Source organism: Macaca fascicularis, chromosome 10 (genome assembly GCF_037993035.2).
Source record: "Macaca fascicularis isolate 582-1 chromosome 10, T2T-MFA8v1.1".
Lineage (NCBI taxonomy): Eukaryota > Metazoa > Chordata > Mammalia > Primates > Cercopithecidae > Macaca > Macaca fascicularis.
This window is the reverse complement of record NC_088384.1, coordinates 90,286,101-90,302,553: the sequence shown is the minus strand read 5'-3', so window position 1 is coordinate 90,302,553 and position 16,453 is coordinate 90,286,101. Positions and strand designations below refer to the sequence as shown.

The 16,453-nt window shown below is 45.3% G+C and overlaps 1 protein-coding gene across 4 annotated transcripts in view; it reads right to left on the bottom strand.

The window, feature by feature from the left end:
• Positions 1-16,453, bottom strand: part of ASIP (agouti signaling protein) — a 79,013-nt gene that overhangs the window by 1,972 nt on the left and 60,588 nt on the right. For all 4 annotated transcript variants that reach the window (XM_005568758.4, XM_065523011.2, XM_065523010.1 and 1 more), the window contains exons 2-3: positions 7,114-7,283; positions 4,759-4,820 (exon numbers count right to left, since the gene is read on the bottom strand). In XM_005568758.4, coding sequence (XP_005568815.1) covers positions 4,759-4,820; positions 7,114-7,273 — 222 coding nt within the window. In that variant the 5' untranslated portion in view covers positions 7,274-7,283. The remainder of the gene's footprint in view (positions 1-4,758; positions 4,821-7,113; positions 7,284-16,453) is intronic.

The following is a 16,453-nucleotide window of genomic DNA, read 5'->3' as shown; positions in this document are numbered from 1 at the left end:
CACGCCATTCTCCTGCCTCAGCCTCCTGAGTAGCCTTTGTTTTTTTGAGAGCCAGTTTCATTCTTGTCATCCAGGCTGGAGTACAATGGTGCGATCTTGGCTCACCACAACCTCCGCCTCCTGGGTTCAAGTGATTCTCCTGCCTCAGCCTCCTGAGTACCTGGGATTATAGGTATGCGCCACTACGCCCGGCTAATATTTGTATTTTTAGTAGAGACGTGGCTTCACCATGTTGGCCAGGGTGGTCTCGAACTCCTGACTTCAGGTGATCCACCCGCCTTGGCCTCCCAAAGTGCTGGGATTACATTACAGGCGTGAACCACCATGCCCAGTCTAAGTGGTCTCTCTTTCAACTTAAAAGGAAACATGAACTTTCTTTTGGCCTTTGAGATTTGGCCCTTGCCTGCCTCTCCAACCCGTGTTAACTTTGCTGCCCCACTGTGCACCGAGTGCAGCAGGTGAGTTCCTGCTGCGGGAACCCAGCAGGAGCTGTCTTGGACACTGCTGTCATAGCTTGCTGCTTCCTTTCCTGGGAAGGAAATAGCCGTTGGGTTTTGTACCTTCGATACAGGTAGCCAGTGGTCATATGTGGCTACTGAGTATGTGAAATGTGTTTAGTGCGACCTAGAAACTGAATTTTCAAATTTAATTTTAATTAATTGAAATGTAAAATGTAAAACTGAAGCAATATAAAAATATTTTTCCCCTTAAACACAACTTTTTAGTTAGAGCTCCATTTCATGCTTGTCAAAACTGAGCATTGGGATGAGATGTGCTGTACTGTAAACTATGCACCAGATTTCAAAGATTTAGTACAATGAAAAGAATAAATTATTTCAATAACTTTTTAAATTAATCACATATTGAAATGTTAACATTTTGAGTATACTGGGTTAAATAAAATATTACAATTAATTGCAGCTGTTTTTTTTTTTTTTTTCTTTTTAAAAATGTGGTTGTCAACTCGGTGTGGTGGCTCATGCCTGTAATCCCAGCACTTTGGGAGACCGAAGTGAATGGATCACCTGAGGTCGGGAGTTCGGGACCAGCCTGACCGACATGGAGAAACCCATCTCTACTAAAAATACAAAAATTAGCCTGGCGTGGTGGCACATGCCTGTAATCCCAGCTACTCGGGAGACTGAGGCAGGAGAATTGCTTGAACCCGGGAGGCGGAGGCTGCAGTGAGCCGAGATTGTGCCATTGCACTCCAGCCTGGGCAACAAGAGCAAAACTCCATCTCAAAAAAAAAAAAAAAAGTGGCTATAAGCAAATTTAAAATTATTATGTAGCTCACATCACAGTTCTTTGCTTTTTTTTTCTTTTTTTTGAGAGGGAGTCTTGCTCTGTCGCCCAGGCTGGAGTATACTGGCGCCATCTCGGCTCACTGCAAGCTCCGCCTCCCGGGTTCATGCCATTCTCCTGCCTCAGCCTCCTGAGTAGCCTTTGTTTTTTTGAGAGCCAGTTTCATTCTTGTCACCCAGGCTGGAGTACAATGGTGCGATCTTGGCTCACCACAACCTCCGCCTCCTGGGTTCAAGTGATTCTCCTGCCTCAGCCTCCTGAGTAGCTGGGATTACAGGTATGCGCCACTATGCCCGGCTAATTTTTGTACTTTTAGTAGAGACGGGGCTTCACCATGTTGGCCAGGGTGGTCTCGAACTCCTGACCTCAGGTGATCCGCCCGCCTCGGCCTCCCAAAGTGCTGGTATTATAGCCGTGAGCCACTGCGCCCGGCCTCACATTGTATTTCTATTGGACGCTGCTGCTCTAGGTTACTGAATTTTCAGTCTATTTAAATACTGCTTCCTCAGAGAGGCCTTCCCAGACCACTCTTCCCTTCACTCTCATTACCGTGCTGTAATTTCTTCGCACTCTTTATCATCTGAATTTATTTACCTATTTATTGATATACTTGCTGTTCACCTGTTTTGTCCACAAGAATGTAAACTCCATGAGAGCAGGGATAGGATATATCTTTCTTTTTCACTGCTATGTTCCCAGTGCTTAGCATATAAATATATTTGTCAGTTATATATTTTTATCTGTCAATAATCTCATCTTGCTTGTTCACTTTACAGCCAAAAAAATAGGCCCAGAGAAGAGCAGGGACTTCCAAGATCACACAGTACCAGATCCTGCCTCCTGATACCTAATCCAGTGCTCCTCGCTCTGGTTACAGTTGATATGATAAACTGAGGCACACTAAGACAGGAATAAGGTGTGCATTTCAGCAATGCCTCAGTCCAGTGTTTCCCAAAGTGGGAACCTGTGTTAACGGTGGTATGATTTTAGGTGGAACGTTAATGTTAAACGACCCTGAATTATACAATGAGAAAGCATTCTTTTTTCAATCTTTTTCAACTTGAAAGGGCTAATTTGGTGCTAACATGTCCTTAGTGCTGTTCTAACACTTTCTAATCTGCCTTTTTGCTTGAATCAAGCAATTCAAGCAACTTTTTCTTGTAATGTCATGACTCTTCTCTGCTTCTTGGGAACACTTCCAGAATCACTAGTAGCACCTAGTATGGGCCCTTGGTACTACTCAAGGCTTACAATATTGCATTAAACACATTGAAAAATACACGAGAACCGGCCGGGCGCGGTGGCTCAAGCCTGTAATCCCAGCACTTTGGGAGGCCGAGACGGGTGGATCACGAGGTCAGGAGATCGAGACCATCCTGGCTAACACGGTGAAACCGTGAAACCCCGTCTCTACTAAAAAATACAAAAAACTAGCCGGGCGAGGTGGCGGCCGCCTGTAGTCCCAGCTACTCAGGAGGCTGAGGCAGGAGAATGGCGTAAACCCGGGAGGCGGAGCTTGCAGTGAGCTGAGATCCGGCCACTGCACTCCAGCCTGGGTGACAGAGCCAGACTCCGTCTCAAAAAAAAAAAAAAAAAAAAAAAGAAAAATACACGAGAACCTTGAGGGATCACATTTTACTGCAATATGTGATTTACTGGTGAGACTCCTTGTGCAGAGATGATTAGCTCACAGAGCGTTTTAAGCACGTACTCACAACACCAGAGCACGCTGCAGTGGCAACAGGAGGTAGCTTCACAATTATGATGGTAGTACAGTATGTACTACAGTTGTTTATGTAGTTATGATTTAATACTGCATCTTTACATTTAGTTATATTTCTATTTTGAATGGCATCATGTACTGTCTGTGTATTGTATATGTTTTGGGCAATTTTAATTTTTTATAATAGATTTATGTATATTTTATGGTAGCAAGTGGTAAAATAGACTAGTATCTACATATATTTTATGCATTAATGACATACTTTTTTTTCATTTTAAAAAATATTTCTAGGTAATAAGATTCACCTGTTTTTTCCTAATTGTCAGTCTTTAAAAAATTTTTTCCGATTTAAAAAATCAGCTGGGCATGGTGGCTCACCCCTGTAATCCTAGCACTTTGGTAGGCTGAGGCAGGCAGATCACCTGAGGTCAGGAGTTTGAGACCAGCCTGGCAAACTTGGCAAAACCCCATCTCTACTAAAAATACAAAAACATTAGCTGGGCATGGTGGCATGTGCCTATAATCCCAGCTACTCGAGAGACTGAGGCATGATAATTGCTTGAACTCGCCAGGTGAGGGTTGCAGTGAGCCAAGATCACGCTACCGAACTCTGGCCTGGGCAACAAGAGTGAAAACTGAAAACTCCATCTCAAAAAAAAAAAAAAAAAAAAAAAGAAGGCTGGGCACAGTGGCTCACGCCTGTAATCCCAGCACTCTGGGAGGCTGAGGTGGGCAGATCACAAGGTCAGGAGATCGAGACCATCCTGGCTAACATGGTGAAACCCCATCTCTACTAAATATATAAAAAAATTATCCAGGCGTGATGGTGGGCATCTGGGAGGCTGAGGCAGGAGAATGGCGTGAACCTGGGAGGCGGAGCCTACAGTGAGCTGGGATCACGCCACTGCACTCCAGCCTGGGTGACAGAGCGAGACTCCATCTCAAAAAAAAAAAAAAGAGAAAATAAATAAAATAATCAATGTATAAGTGGACCCATGAGTTCAAACCCATGTTGTTCAAGAGTCAATTGTATTTTTTAAGTTTTAATTTTTTTTGTTGTTGTTTTGAGACAGAGTTTCACTCTTGTCACCCAGGCTGGAGTGCAATGGCTCAGGCTCACTGCAACCTCAATCTCCCGGGTACAAGCAATTCTCCTGCCTCAGCCTCCCAAGTAGCTGGGATTACAGGTGCCCACCACCACGCCTGGCTAATTTTTGTATTTTTAGTAGAGACGGGGTTTCGCCATGTTGGCCAGGCTAGTCTCAAACTCCTGACCTCAGTTGATCTGCCCATCTTGGCATCCCAAAGTGCTGGGATTACAGGCGTGAGCCACCGCATCCGGCCTAAGTTTTAATTTTAAATAAATATGTTAAATAAATAGGTGGAACTCAGATGTGGCAAAAGTTGTAAATGTGGTTCTGAAATGAGGTTTCGGAAACACCACATTCATCCAAAAGTATGAGTGATGGTGAAATTTCAGGCAGGGGCTAACTAGAAGAGGAAGCTGCTTTTCATAATCTATTTTGCTCAGTGGACTTCAGCTCCCTGGGCTTCTGTGGGTGTCTGGCTCAGAGCTGAAGCCAGGAAGTCTTTAGTAGCTTTCAGTTTCTTTTGTTAATAGAGGCCTGAAAAATCTCTCATTTAGTTCCCAGCCAGAGCTTGGGGGTCCTCCTTCTGTAAGTCCAGTCTCACCCCAACAGTGAGAACTCCCAGAACTTCCCTGCCCTTACCTTGGAAGATCTCTTCTTTTCTGCTTCTTTTCTGCTGATCTGTTTGGAATTCTTGTTCAGTGCTTCAAAGAGAGACAAAAGGAGGAGAGTCAGATGTTTCTGAGGACGTTGAGTTGCAGTGAAGTGAGAGGGGCAGAGGGGCTCGGGAAGTTGCCAGGTGGGGGAGAGGAGAAGCAGCGTGCCGGATGAATCACACTGTAGGACTCAAGCCAGTAGGTTCTTGCCAGCCCGGATGGTGACCTGGAGCCAGGCACTGATAGCAACGTGTCCTCTGAGGGAAGGCAAATGGGATGTCCAAGCAGGCACTGGGATCTGCCTGTGGTGCTCTTGTGGGGCCTGGTCCCTCGACCTAGGTGAGCCTGGGCCACTCAGAGTCACCCCAAGTGCCTCTTCCTTCATCTCCATTGTGGCAGGTGCAGGAACATTGTGATACTCAGAAAATGGACTCCCGTCTTGCACACAGATGCACCTGTGTTTCCTATTTTCCATTCCTCAGAGCTTTGGAGCCAGGAGGACCTGATTTGAATCCTGACTCTGCCAATATAATGACTATGTGGCTGTCGGTAACTTACTTATCTTCCATGAGACTCAGTTTTTTCATCTGCACAAAAGATTCCATAATATCTACCTTGCAGTATTATCTTGAGGATAAATGAAGTCTGCTTATAAAGTGAAAAGTCTGTTACACTGAAGAGAAATAAATGTTGATGTTCCTCCACTTCCCTGTCTGATATGTGTAGAATATCCTCTTTTCTTTCTTTTTCTTCTTCTTCTTCTTTTTTTTTTTTTCTTTTGAGACAGAATCTCACTCTGTCACCCAGGCTGGAGTGCAGTGGTGCAATCTCAGCTCACTATAACCTCTCTCTCCTGAGTTCAAGTGATTCTCCTGCCTCAGCCTCCCAAGTAGCTGGGATTATAGGTGTGCACCACCACGCCTGGCTAATTTTTGTATTTTTAGTAGAGATGGGGTTTTGCCATGTTGGCCAGGCTGGTTTCAAACTCTTGACCTCAGGTGATCTGCCCACCTCGGCCTCCCAAAGTGCTGGGATTATAGGTGTGAACTACTGTGACTGGCCGATTATTTATTTATTTATTTAAAAATTTCTTTTTTGAGACAGAGTCTGTCACCCAGGCTGGAGTGCAATGGTGTGATCACAGCTCACTACAGTCTCAACCTCCTGAGCTCAAGCAATCCTCCTGCCTCAGCCTCCCAAATAGCTGGAACCATAGGCATACACCACCATTCCCGGCTAGTTTTTGTTTGCTTGTTTTTGAGACAGGGTCTCACTCTGTCACCCAGGCTGGAGTGCAGTGGCACAATCATGGCTCACAATCATTGTAGGCTCAAACTCCTGGGCTCAAGTGATTCTCCTGCCTCAGCCTCCCAAGTAGCTAGGACTACAAGCGCACGCCACCATGCCTGGTTAATTTTTGTATTTTTAGTAGAGATGGGGTTTCACCCTGTTGACCAGGCTGGTCTTGAACACCTGAGCTCAAGAGATCTGCCCACCTTAGCCTACCAAAGTGCTGGGATTACAGGTACATGCCACCATGCCTTGCTAGTTTTTAAATTTTTCCATAGAGACAGGGTCTCTGTATATCACTCAGTCTGGTCTTGAACTCCTAGGCTCAAACAATCCTCATGCCTCAGCTTCCCAAAGTGCTGGGATTACAGGCATGAGCCACCTCACCCAGCCTCAGATATCCTCTTTTCCTAGCAAAAGGCAAGGTAGTAAGGGATATTAGTTTTGAGCTTAGGTTCTGGAGTTAAGCATCTGATTTTGAATTCTGGCTTTGCCAGTTAAAAACTGTGTGATCCATGCTAGTTACTTAACTCTCCTAAGCCTAAAGTTCCTCAACTGTGAAATACAAATAAAGACCATACTCGCCTCACAGTGCCTACCACACAGTATGCCTATGATTATTATCAGGTGAAGTCAAACCAGATCTCCAAGGCCCCTCATATTTTCCCCTGAGTCATCATTCCCAACTCTGACATGACAGGGCTGGTCCATCCTAGTCTTGCATATGTTCTGGAGCATTTTGAAGTTTGTTACTGTTGACAGGAGTTCTGTGATTAAGTTTCAGAAATGCTACATTAAACAAAGTTTAGCAAGTGTCTTCACTTCAGGCCTTTCAGAGGCTCTACCATATGCTAAGCTGCATATTAGATTGGTAGCATGCAGGACTTTCCCAAACCAAATGGGTCAAGGGACACTATTCTCCCAGGATTATTTCGTGGAACGAGCAAGAAGGAGCTGTCCATGGCGGTGGGTCCTGGTAGCACCCCGGGAAGCATGCTTGATTTCCTGCAGCCCCTCTGCTGGGCCAGAGCCCGGAGGCTAGGTGACTTACCCACAATAGAGACAGAAGGGAAGTCCAGGAGGTTCACAGAGGAGTTGCTTCTCAGGCTCCTGTCATCTCGGAGCTTCTCCTCAGGTGGCGGGTGGCTGTAGGCAGTGAAGAAGCAGAGGAAGACCAGCAGGGTGGCCAGGAGTAGGCGGGTGACATCCATCCCAGGAGGCCTGAGTGGGACAGAGAAGGTGGTCAGATGGGTGGGTCGGGGTAATGGTAAGAGGCCTTCCTGCTTTCTTTGTGCTTCTTTGGGCTGGTGTTGTGACTGTGTTAGGCAAGTGTCCTGGTGGAGTCGGAGGGTTAGCAAGGCCTAGGATGGGGAAGGGGAATTGATGAGGGAAGAAGAGAGAAGAGAGATGGGAAGAGGAAGAAAGACTAGGAACAGAAGGAGATTGGAGCAAAGATAAAAGGAATGCATTGCACTGGTCTCTGCTGTCCAGAGGGTGGTGTGTTGGCTGCTTCTGGTTTTTTTAATGTCTGTGGCCCCAGGAGACCCTAGGCCTGGGCAGAGTTGTTGAAGGGCCCCCAGTAGGGCCTCACAGTAGCAGAGGTTTTATTAAGGTGCACAGAATAAGGCTAATAAATTAAGAATCAGTGAGAAAGATGCAGAGGTAAGTGGCTCCTTCAGACAAGCATATATGTTGGCTCATACCCTAGATTCCCAAACCCAGAGAGAACGAATGCAGGTATAGTTTGTGGCAGGAGGATGGACCTGTCAACATAGGCCACCTGGATTTATGTATTTATTTATTTGCTAGCTGGATTTTTTTTTTTTTTTTTTAAGATGGAGTCTCACTCTTGTTGCCCAGGCTGGAGTGCAGTGGCACAGTCTCAGCTCACTACAACCTCCACCTCCCAGGTACAAGCAATTCTCCTACCTCAGCCTCCTGAGTAGCTAGGGCTACAGGCACCCACCACTAAGCCAGGCTAATTTTTGTATTTTTTGGTAGAGACGGGGTTTTACCACTTTGGCCAGGCTAAGCATTTTATATTTTCTAACTCTTTTTATTTTTTTTGAGACAGAGTCTTGCTCTGTCAGCCAGACTAGAGTGCAGTGGCACGATCTTGGCCCACTGCAACCTCTGCCTCCCAGCTTCAAGCGATTCTTCTTCCTCAGCCTCTGGAGTAGCTGGGATTACAGGTGCCCACCACCACACCTGGCTAATTTTTGTATTTTTAGTAGAGATGGGGTTTCACCATGTTGGCCAGGCTGGTCTCAAACTCCTGGCCTGAAGTGATCTGCCAGCCACTGCCACTGCACCTGGCCTATATTTTCTAACTCAAGCTCGTATAGTTTTTTTTCTGTTGTCATTGTTTGTTTTGAGACAGAGTCTCACCCTGTCACCCAGGCTGGAGTGCAGTGGCACGATCTTGGGCCACTGCAGCCTCAACCTCCCACGTTCAAGCCATCCTCCCACCTCATCTTCCTGAGTAGCTGGCACTACAGGCATGTGCCCACATGCCTGGCTAATTAAATTTTTTTTTTTTTTGTAGAGAGGAGGGCTCACTCTATTACCCAAGTTGGCCTTGAGCTCCTGGGCTCAAGTGATCCTCCCACCTCAGCCTCCCAAAGTGAGCCACCACTTGGCCATATTTGTTCATTTGTGTGTATATATTTTATATATATATGGCATTCCCCTTTTTAGGATATTAACTCCTGAATGACAGGGGCTCTCCACCATCCTTTCCAGCTTTATATTTTCTCACAGGAAGCAATGAATTCTGACCAAGCTTGGCTACTTCCTGGTCCCCATATGATGCTTGTCCTTTCCCACCAATTGCAATGCTTAGCTTGCTATACAAACATTTATTTACTTATCATTTGTCAATGGTCATCAAAGCCCTTAGTGACTACGGTACTCATTTGCCCTTCTCACATTTCATATGGCATTTATCCAGTCTGGGAAGTAAGAACAGTTTTAACATTTTAAAATGATGCTATTAAAAAAAAAAAGAGCCTGTAATCCCAGCACTTTGGGAGGCCGAGACGGGCGGATCACGAGGTCAGGAGATCGAGACCATCCTGGCTAACACGGTGAAACCCCGTCTCTACTAAAAAATACAAAAAACTAGCCGGGCGTGGTGGCGGGCGCCTGTAGTCCCAACTACTCGGGAGGCTGAGGCAGGAGAATGGCGTGAACCCGGGAGGCGGAGCTTGCAGTGAGCTGAGATCCGGCCACTGCACTCCAGCCTGGGCGGCAGAGCGAGACTCCGTCTCAAAAAAAAAAAAAAAAAAAAAAAAAAAAAAAAAAGAATATCCAACAGAGACCCTATATGGTCCACAAAGCATAAAATATTTACTATCTGGCCTTTTACAGAAAAAGTTTGCCAACCCCATCTAGATTGTAAGAATCATGACGGATTGGAACAAGAACATCATGTTTGCTCCATCAATATCTATTAACCAGTGGACCACTTAACTATTTCTTTTCTTTTTTAAGATGGAATCTCACTCTGTTGTCCAGCCTGGAGTGCAGTGGTGTGATCTTGGCTCACTGCAACCTCCGCCTCCTGGATTCAAGTAATTCTTCTGCTTCAGCCTCCCGAGTAGCTGGGACTACAGGTGCCCACCACCACGCCCGGCTAATTTTTGTATTTTTTGTAGAGACAAGGTTTCACCATGTTGGCCAAGCTGGTCTCAAACTCCTGACCTCAAGTGATCCGCCTGCCTTGGCCTCCCAAAGTGCTGGGGCTACAAGTGTGAGCCACTGCACCCAGTCCAACTATTTCTTCAGGTGAAGATATTGATGACATTTATTAAAAGGCTAATGTGCCGATAATATTTCTCATTAATTTATCAGATTTCAGATTTGTTTTAGTACAGGACTGGGTCCTAGTGAGACAAGAGCTAGGACTGGTAAGCTTGGATTGTGGATGCAGAGGAAAAATCTACATCATGAATAGTTATCATAATGTTTTGAAACATTATTATACCATGCTGTCTAGAATTCATAAAGATTCAATACAGTAACATTTGGAATATAAATATGAAATATTTGTAAACTAGATAATATTTTAGTTACATAAAATTAAATATATATTTAAAATTTTTATTCTGTATCATTGACCTCTTCCAAAAGCAATATTGTATTTAATTTTTAGCTTCTGATTGTTGCTAAAAAGACCATGTTTCAAATACAGCATCTAGCTTTAATGGGTATTAATTAGGAAGGCAAATCAGAAATAAATTCAACCCGGCTGGGCCAGTGGCTCACGCCTGTAATCCCAGCACTTTGGGAGGCCGCAGCGAATGGATCACCTGAGGTCAGGATTTCGAGACCAGCCTGGCCAACATGGCGAAACCCCGTTTCTACTAAAAATACAAAAATTAGCTAGGCGGTGGCCTCCTGAGTAGGTAGGTGCCTATAAGTCTACCTACTCAGGAGGCTGAGGCAGGAGAATTGCCTGAACCCAGGGCTAGGAGGTTGCAGTGAGCTGAGATCATGCCACTTCCAGCCTGGGTGAAAGAAACTGTCTCCAAAAAAAAAAAAAAAAGAAAGAAAGAAAGAAAGAAATTCAACTTTAAAAAACAAGGAAAGTAAAGGATGAGGATGTGGTGGAATGTGGTAGGGAGAAGCTCTGATTAACAAAAGGCTCTTAGCCGGGAGTGGTGGCACAAGACTGTGGTCCCAGCTACTCGGGTGGCTGAGGTGGGAGAATCACCTGACCCCAGGAAGTTGAGGCTACAGTGAGCCATGATTGTGCCATTGCACTCCAGCCTGGGCGACAGAGTGATACTCTGTCTCAAAAACAAGAACAAATAAGCTCGATTAAGGCAAGTTACAAGAGGCATGTTATTAATTGGGAGGCGGTATGTGCAGTTATTTTATGTCTTTGGGTTTTCCTTACCATAAATAATATACTCATGGGCCAAAAACTGTAATGGGAATTTCTGCAAAGAAGTGAGAGTGGCCAGAAAATCTGAATTAGAAAAAGAGGCCAGGCATGGTGGCTAACGCTCTGTGGGGTTTTTCTCCTCATGTGCGGAGACGAGAGATTGTAGAAATAAAGACACAAGACAAAGAGATAGAAGAAAAGACAGCTGGGTCTGGGGGACCACTACCACCAAGGCGCAGAGACTGGTAGTGGCCCTGAATGCCTGGCTGCGCTGTTATTTATGGGATACAAGACAAGGGGGCAGGGTAAGGAGTGTGGGCCATCTCCAATGATAGGTAAGGTCACACGAGTCATGTGTCCACCAGACAGGGGGCCCTTCCCTGTTTGGCAGCCGAGGCAGAGAGACAGAGAGGACAGCTTGTGCCATTATTTCTTCTATACATTTCAAAGACTTTAGTACTTTCACTAATTCTGCTACTGCTATCTAGAAGGTGGAGCCAGGTGTACAGGGTGGAATATGAAAGCAGACCAGCAGCATGACCACTGAAGCACAGCATCACAGGGAGATAGTCAGTCCTCCGGATGGCTGTGGGCAGGCCTGACTGATGTCAGGCCTTCCACAAGAGATGGTGGAGCAGAGTCTTCTCTAACTCCCCCGGGGAAAGGGAGAGTCCCTTTCCCAGTCTGCTGAGTAACTGGTGCCTTCCCCAGGCACTGACGCTATCACTAGACCAAGGACCGCTAGGTAACAGGTGCCTTCCCAGGCGCTGGCATTACTGCTAGACCAGGGAGCCCTCTAGTGGCTTTGTCCAGGTGTGACAGAGGGCTTATACTCGTCTTCTGGTCACTTTCTCACCGTGTCCCTTCAGCTCCTATCTCTGTATGGCCCGGCCTTTCCTAGGTTATAATTGTAGAACAAAGATTATCATAATATTGGAATAAAGAGGAATGCTACAAACTAATGATTAATGATATTCATATATAATCATATCTATAATCTATTTCTAGTGTAACTATTCTTATTCTATATATTTTCTTTATTATACTGGAACAGCTTGTGCCCTCAGTCTCTTGCCATGGCACCTGGGTGGCTGGCCGCCCACAGGTGTGATAGTACACACCTGTGGTCCCAGCCACTTGGGAGGGTGAGGTGGGAGGGAGGATTGCTTGAACCTGGGAGGTTGAGGCTGTAGTGAGCTGTGATCGTACCAGAAAAGAAAAGAAGAAAGAAAAAGGTGGCAGGAGTTTGGGGAAGATTAACTTAGACCCAGGAACAGGATTGAGAATGAGGGGACTGAATCAACAGTCCAATTCAGTATTACAAGTCTAAGGAGTAGTGGGACAGCTCATGACCAGAGGCCAATATCCATGGGACCAAAGTCCACACTGATCACTTGCTATGAACACTTGATAATGTAGGTACAAGCTCACTTCACCATCAGAGCAGCCACAAGCCTAATGTAAACACTAGTCACTGCACAATGGGCAGGCAGGAGATCTCACCAGGTCAAATCCCCAGCCTAACTCACGACAAGTGAATCCTAGGGGTTAGTTTAAGACAGACCAACCCCTGGCAAAACAGTTCTCCTGGTAGAACCATACAATTGGACTGAGTCTTGGATTGGTGAAGTCTCAGTGGAGTAAATCTTATTTAGGTATTATAGGGAGAGAGTTAAAGACCAGTATTCCCTACCTCAGTTCTGGAGGGATATGTATATTCTAAATGTAATACAGGTCCATAATGTTTAGTTGTATTAGGACCCTTGGGGTCAGATATTTTTTAGAATTCAGAACTTTGTGAATGTTAGAAAAGTAGTATCATCTATATATTATATTAAACCACATATAAGGGTCTGGGAAAGCCCTATAATAAAAATCTTAATGCTTCTATAGCAAAAAGGCACGGATCTTCATAATAGGCAGGATGAATACAGACTATGAATTGATTCACATCAATTCAGGACGCATTTTGTTGCCAAATATCTTCAGATAAGTTCAGATTTTGCTGCCAAATGAGTTGCCAAAGGAGGAACAAAACCTTATAGTTTTCAGGGTGTTGGGATTTTGCAATTACAGGTAAAGGTTTGTGGATCTGTACAGACCTCGTTGCTGTTACTACTCATCAGAGAAACACTCCCTGCTATTAATACAGGACAATGATGCTAGGCCGGGCACTGTGGCTCACGCCTATAATCCCAGCACTTTGGGAGGCCGAGGCAAGTGGATCACCTGAGGTCAGGAGTTCGAGACCAGCCTGACCAACGTGGTGAAAGCTCATCTCTACTAAAAATACAAAAATTAGCTGGGCATGGTGGCGCATGCCTGTAATCCCAACTACTTGGAAGGCTAAGGCAGGAGAATCACTTGAATCCAGGAGGCAGAGGTTGTAGTGAGCCAAGATTGTGCCACTGCACTCCAGCCTGGGTGACAGAGTAAGAGACTCTGTCTCAAAAAACAAAACAAAACAAAAAAAGCAGGACAATAATGCTGACAGCAAGCAGTAGCTGTGTAACTGGGTTTCTCAACTGTCTTTCCACTCCACAGTGATGAAGACTGTTACTTGATCTGTGATATTTCTGATGACAAGTCTCCTTTTAAATTCATCATCTGTGTTAAGTTAGTATTTAGGACTTAAGATGAGTTTCTCTTCAGCGTGGTGGATAAAAAGAAGAATCCAGACACACGAGTAAGATCATCTGGATGAACCTGTCATTTAAACGGCTGTGTGACCCTAGGTCCATCTGAGTCTCAGCTTTCTCAGTTTTAAAATAAGGGGATAGGGCCTGGCACTCACGCCTGTAAGCCCAGCACTTTGGGAGGCTGAGGCAGGTGAGTCACTTGAGGCCAGGAATTTGAGACCAGCCTGGCCAACATGGTGAAACCCCGTCTCTACTAAAAATACAAAAATTAGCTGGGCTTGATGGTGGATGCCTACTACTCGGGAGGCTGAAGCTCAAGAATTGCTTGAACCCAGGAGGTGGAGGTTGCAGTGAGCTGAGATTGTGCCATTGCACTCCAGCCCGGGCAATGGAGCGAGACTCTGTCTCAATAAATAAATAAATTTAAAAAAAAAAAAAAAAAAAAAGAGTGTAGGGAAAAGAAAGAGAGATCAGGCTGGGCACGATGGCTCACAACTGTAATCCCAGCACTTTGGGAGGGCGAGGCAGGTGGATCACGAGGTCAGGAGATCGAGACCATCCTGGCTAACATGGTGAAACCCCGTCTCTACTAAAAATACAAAAAAATTAGCCGGGCATGGTGGTGGGTGCCTGTAGTCCCAGCTACTCGGGAGGCTGAGGCAGGAGAATGGCATGAACTCGAGAGGCAGAGCTTGCAGTGAGCTGAGATTGTGCCACTGCACTCTAGCCTGGGCAACAGAGCGAGACTCCGTCTCAAAAAAAAAAAAAAGAAAGAGAGATCAGGTTGTTACTGTGTCTATGTAGAAAAGGAAGACATAAGAAACTCCATTTTGATCTGTACTAAGAAAAATTGTTTCTGCTTTGAGATGCTGTTAACCTGTAACTTTAGCTCCAACCCTGTGCTCACAGAAACATGTGCTGTATTGAATCAAAGTTTAATGGATTTAGGGCTGTGTAGGATATGCCTTGTTAACAATATGTTTGCAGGCAGTATGCCTGGTAAAAGTCATCGCCATTCTCCATTCTCGATTAACCAGGGACACAATGCTCTGCGGAAAGCCGCAGGGACCTCTGCCCAAGAAAGCCTGGGTATTGTCCAAGGTTTCCCTCCACTGAGACAGCCTGAGATATGGCCTCGTGGGAAAGGAAAGACCTTACACCCCCAGCCCGACACCCGTGAAGGGTCTGTGCTGAGGAGGAGTAGGGAAAGAGGGAGACCTCTTTGCAGTTGAGATGAGAGGAAGGTTTCTGTCTCCTGCTCCTCCCTGGGAATGGAATGTCTCGGTGTAAAGCCGACCATTCTCATTCATTCTATTCTAAGATAGGAGAAAACCGCCCTGTGGCTAGAGACAAGATATACTGACAGCAATACTGCTCTGTTGCTCTTTGCTACACTGAGATGTTTGGGTAAAGAAAAACATAAATCTAGCCTACATGCACATCTGGGCACGTACCTTTCCTTGAACTTATTCATGATACAGATTCCTTTGCTCACGTTTCCCTGCTGACCTTCTCCCCACCTGTTGCCCTGCTACACTCCCCTCACTAAAATATTAAAAATAATAATCAATAAATACTGAGGGAACTCAGAGAGTGGCGCCAGTGCGGGTCCTCCATATACTGAGTGCCGGTCCCCTGGGCCCACTGTTCTTTCTCTATACTTTGTCTCTGTGTCTTATTTCTTTTCTCAGTCTCTTGTCCCACCTGATGAGAAATACCCACAGGTGTGGAGGGGCAGGCCCCCTTCATAAGAGGATAGGACTATATGACTTAGTATAGAGTATGAGGCACAGAGTAGCAACTTGACAAAAATTTGTGAAATGAGTGAAAGAATCTACCTGCTATCCTTAAATTCTATGAATCCTGTCTTAGTCTATTTAGGTGACTATAACAAAATATCATAGACTGGGTGGTTTCTAAATAACAGAAATTTATTTCTCACAGTTCTGGAGGCTGGGAAGTCTAAGATCAAGGTGCAGGCAGATTCAATATCTAGTGAGGGCCTATTTCTTCATAGACAGCCATCATCTCTCTAATCTCACAAAGTGGAAGGGGTTTCCCTTGGGCTTCTTTTTTTTTTTTTTTTTTTTGAGACGGAGTCTCGCTGTGTCTCCCAGGCTGGAGTGCAGTGGCGTGATCTCGGCTCACTGCAAGCTCCGCCTCCCGGGTTCACGCCATTCTCCCGCCTCAGCCTCCCAAGTAGCTGAGACTACAGGCGCCCGCCACCACGCCCGGCTAGTTTTTTGTATTTTTAGTAGAGACGGGGTTTCACCATGTTAGCCAGGATAGTCTCGATCTCCTGACCTCGTGATCCACCCGCCTCGGCCTCCCAAAGTGCTGGGATTACAGGCTTGAGCCACCGCGCCCGGCCCCCTTGGGCTTCTTTTATAAAGGCACTAGTCTCATTCATGAGGGCTCTGCCACCATGACCTAGTCACCTCCAAAAGGCCCCACCCCCTTACACTATCACCTTGGCAGTGAGGATTTCAACATCTGAATCTGAGAGGGCATAAACATTCAGAACATAGCAAATTCCTCATTTCCGATTCTTGCCTCCCCATCACTGTGCCATTGGGCAGCTTAAATAGTTACACAGAGAAAGATTTTATAAGGGCCACTTACTATACTTCCTTAAGAGCTGAAGAATTTACAAATGCATAAGTGTGACTGAATCTGACTAAGCCTGGAAAAGAGGGCATGGAAAGTCATGGAAAGTTTGTACAAGCCCACTGCAATTGTATTTTTTTTTTTTTTAATTATTCAACACTGATATTTTATTTTCTGAAGTTTTATCATTTTTACAAAACAAAACAAAATGAAACAAAAAGCAGGTATCGAAATCAGCAAAGAGTTTATAGAATTTC